The sequence below is a fragment of the Propithecus coquereli genome, unplaced genomic scaffold (genome assembly GCF_000956105.1).
Source record: "Propithecus coquereli isolate 6110/MARCELLA unplaced genomic scaffold, Pcoq_1.0 Scaffold239, whole genome shotgun sequence".
In the NCBI taxonomy this organism is placed as follows: Eukaryota; Metazoa; Chordata; class Mammalia; order Primates; family Indriidae; genus Propithecus; species Propithecus coquereli.
In genome coordinates this window covers 1367156-1371304 of record NW_012147941.1, presented here as the reverse complement: position 1 = coordinate 1371304, position 4149 = coordinate 1367156, and the positions used below count along the sequence as shown (strand labels likewise).

The window sequence follows — 4149 nt, the reverse complement described above, 5'->3', positions numbered from 1 at the left end:
CAAACTTTCTAAATCACATTAAGTTAGCAAAATACAACATCTGGAATCTATAACTGTACAATATTTAAAATCTTTTAAGATTAACTTTTCTATAGTCAACTTTAAATCGTTAAAGGAAATACTTACTGGTTGTTCTGGTAAATCTTGTTCTTCTTCCATGAGGCCCAATATTTCTTTATTATGCTTACGTGACTGAACTGCAAGTCTCTCTCAGCAGTCTTCACAGTCTGTTTTTTAAAAAAAGAGGGGGATTCGAAGCTTTATATACTCTTAAAGTATTATCATTGAGGCCATCAGAGAATAATTTTTTAATATTTTGCTATCTCAACCTTTCTACGTGAGTTCCAATCTCAAAATCTCAAAACTTGCACGTGGCTTTTCAAAATTGACATGCTGCACCAAGTCAAGAGAGACGTACACAATGACTTTTATAATAACTTGCAAAAGCCAACATGTGGAACCACTTCTGCTGGTTACTATAGTGCCTAACGCGTTAAACGTTTTACAATGACAGCCACGTGCAGATAATAAAATAATTTTTTTAAGGATTAGAGTTACATTAAAAATGATAGAGACTAGCCTAGCAAGGCAGAAGTTATGATAACATCTAACCTGCTTTAATGTGGAACATTTACATAACTGTTAACACAGACACACAGCATCAGTTTAAATAGGACAAACTGGAATATCAATTAAATATACTCACAACCAACTATCTGTCTATGTGCAATGAATTTAAAGGAAAACTCAATTCTTCTGCATCTTAACAATGAAAATAAATAAGTATAGTGAAACTTTGAATTTTAGAATTAAGGAAAAATAATCATGTAAAGCTAGGACCCAATTTAATTGTGAAATAATGAGTTCCCACTAACTATACTGCCTAGTCGATTATTCAAACAAAATCTTTACCTTCTCAGACCCTGTTTCTCCTGTCCTGATTTTCAAACAAAAAAAGAAAAACAGGATTCTAATCCCCACATGTACTGGTAAGAACACATTACTGTGCCTGCTGAAAGGAGACAGAGAGATAGAAATTATTATAGAAAGCTAATTACAAAAATGAAATATTCCATTTCTATTTAACAAAAATGAGACTAGCACTTCTACCAAACAGATGTGATTGCTTATGCTTTTAAAGTCACAGCTGTTTTCACTTCTACAACCACTGTACCTAATTTAACATACAAAGCTAAGAATCACACTGCAGAAATAATGAAAAAAGACAAATAGTATGAAACGAAAAACAAAAAGCTTCAGTTGTGCCAGCACACCACCAATCTACTTCTATTACTCTGTCTTGGTGCAATACAATACACTTTATTTTAGAGCCACACTCCAGAATGGTTAAAGGAAAGAAAACACGTGTGAGGGATACAATGAGATGCAAGACTGTTCAACTCTGATACAGCTTTATTCTCTGTCCTGATCTAGAATATCAAAAGAAAAAAAGTTTAAAGGTCAGAAACACCTGATGCTCAATGTACTCACGTGTAGTTCATACGCAGAGCCTCAGAAGCTAAGTTCTCCTACTACATGACGCAGATAACCAGTGCTGCAGAATTACGGAGTGCAATAACTAAAGCCCATGGGAGCTATCTTTCCTGCACTTGTTTTGCTCAACTCAGAAGAGCATAATCAATGTGACGTGAAGCTGACTCACAACTGTGCAAGATGAAACATTTTTTGTTTTACCAGTTTATATCTATCTAAGTATTAAATTGAAAAGTCTTTTCTTTACCTTATGGGATTTTAGTACTGTCTAAATATACATTATACATATATGATTTCATTCCGTAAGAGCAAAATAGGACCAAATCATTAGGGAAATGTAATGTCTTTAATATCTCATTTGTTGAATTTTTGTGTAACCAGCTCTCATCTACACGAAAAGTGAAAATATTCCGTGTTTTCCATGACTGTCAAAATTGTAATCTCCAGTATATTCTCAGCAAGGGAGAAGGAAGGGATATCCACACCTCCAATTCCTACGGGGCAATGGTTATAAATTCCATTTCTGGATAAGAGAATGGTAAGAAGTATTATTAAAAGAAGAAGAATGATAATACATGTGCTTTAATTTTGTTTTTAAATGCAAAGACTAATTTATTTAAAAAATTTGAACATTAAAGGACATAAGATTGTTTATTGGTCAAAAGGGTCATGAGTTTTAAAAAGAAACACTACTCTGAACAGTAGGGAAATAAATTCTCAAGCGACACAAAACCAAATGTTAAAATCCTGAATTTCGTTCTGTAGAAATATGGTAATATTAAATTGAATTTATAATAGAAAAGACTAATCTATTTTTCTTTATTAAATTATTGATAAGTTGCAAGAAATCCTTCTTTAAGGGGAAACTGAAAGACATTCCTTTCTACTGCTCCTATTTCTTCTTCAAAAATAAGCACCCTTTGCTGTTTCCATATTAAAAATTACCTTTATTTTCTCAGCTTTTCAATTTAGGGGAATAAAAAGGGCATACATAATTTCTATATGTAGAGGAAAGAACTTTAAAAATCAGGCTTGATATCTCAAAATAATTGGCCAATGACCACCAATAATTTTGATGATCTTAAAACAAAAAAAGCAGCCTCCAAGGAAAGAGTATGATATATTACAGAATCTTCTGGAATTCTGCTGGCAACATGTGATACGTAGGAAGTTTGCAAACATACATTCTGGCACATTTGTGTATAAAATGCATTAATGATGATAAATTATGTAATTCCGTCACAACACACATCTAAGTACTACTTTCCATCAATTCTCTTTCCTCCCAATAATTTGTAATCTGAAAGACCTGAAATATAAGAACATACTAAATATAAGAATGCAAGTGTTCAGCACATTCCCAACATTTATCAATGTGCTAAAACTTTTAGTAAGATCTCACACCATTTTCTGCAAGTGGCACATGCTATACAAGCAAAAGTCACCATTTACCAGCAACGAGAGGAAAGTGTTGTATAACATACACACCATATTCTAGTTACTTGATAATAAAAGAAGTACAGAATTACTATAAAAATCTTAGTATCAGTTTCCATATATTAGTTCTAGAGTTTAATCTGTGGTGGGTTTTCTTTTTTTCCTCCATTAATGTAACCTGACATTATTCTACATTCTATGAGATTCATCTTTTAAAATATCAAATAATACAATAGCTTTGACATACAAGCGGAAAGTGGATTTTTAATGTAATTAAAATAATTAAAGTTTAGTCAAACAGCTGATGAAATTACAAAACGCGCTCTGAGTTAATCTTTTGAGTATCTTTAGGACATTTAAATAGTGATGTCTTTTCACAATTTTCTAATTTCAATTCTTACCATTGGTTTCTAAATACACTTGTTTTATCACCTTTTTTGGAGGTAGAGCTTGTCAGTATCCATACGCCTTCATGGACAGAATTCTAGGAAAGTTTAAAATTTTTTGAGAACAGAAATAGATTTCCTAAGACTCCACATTTCCCTACCTACAAATGTTGACAACGAAAAAACAGAAACTTTGGTTTGATTCAAAAAAGTCACACAATTTTAAATATTATTGTGATTTCACATGTCAAAAAATAAAGCAGAATCAATCCTTTTGTAATATGGCGGCTATAAATTTTATTTTTACTCCTCAGAAGTTAGAAGGGAAATAATTAGTAATGAATATTTTATTCCAAAATTCTAATTAGATTCCTACCTCATAGTTTCTGTCTCATATTGAGTTTAACACACTGTTTACCCTGTAATTGTAAATGGCCACAGGCAAGAACTCAGGTTACTTCATGTGCTATTATAGCTCTCAGGCTTAGGAAGGGAAATTAAATATGTATGTCCATATATATTTCTTTTCCTCTTTTTTTATTCAGAATATTACAGGGGTACAATGCTTTGCTTACATAAATTGCCTTTGCACTGTCTGAGTCAGAGCTATAAGCATGCCCACCCCCAAGCCCCACATCTATTAGGTGTGAATTTACCCATCCCCTCCTCCCCATTCCTACCTGCCTGACGCCCGATGAATGTTACTTCCATATGTGCACCTAAGTGTTGATCAATATGTACCAATTTAATGGTAAGTACATGTGGTGCTTGTTTTTCCATTCTTGTGATACTTCACTTCAAAGAATGGGCTCCAGCTCTATCCAGGATAATA

The 4149-nt window shown here is 32.8% G+C and overlaps 1 protein-coding gene across 2 annotated transcripts in view; it reads right to left on the bottom strand.

Annotated features, from left to right (window-relative positions):
• The window catches only part of EYA3 (EYA transcriptional coactivator and phosphatase 3), a 145334-nt gene that overhangs the window by 109804 nt on the left and 31381 nt on the right, over positions 1-4149 (bottom strand). For both annotated transcript variants that reach the window (XM_012645996.1, XM_012645995.1), the window contains exon 2: positions 127-227. In XM_012645996.1, coding sequence (XP_012501450.1) covers positions 127-159 — 33 coding nt within the window. In that variant the 5' untranslated portion in view covers positions 160-227. The remainder of the gene's footprint in view (positions 1-126; positions 228-4149) is intronic.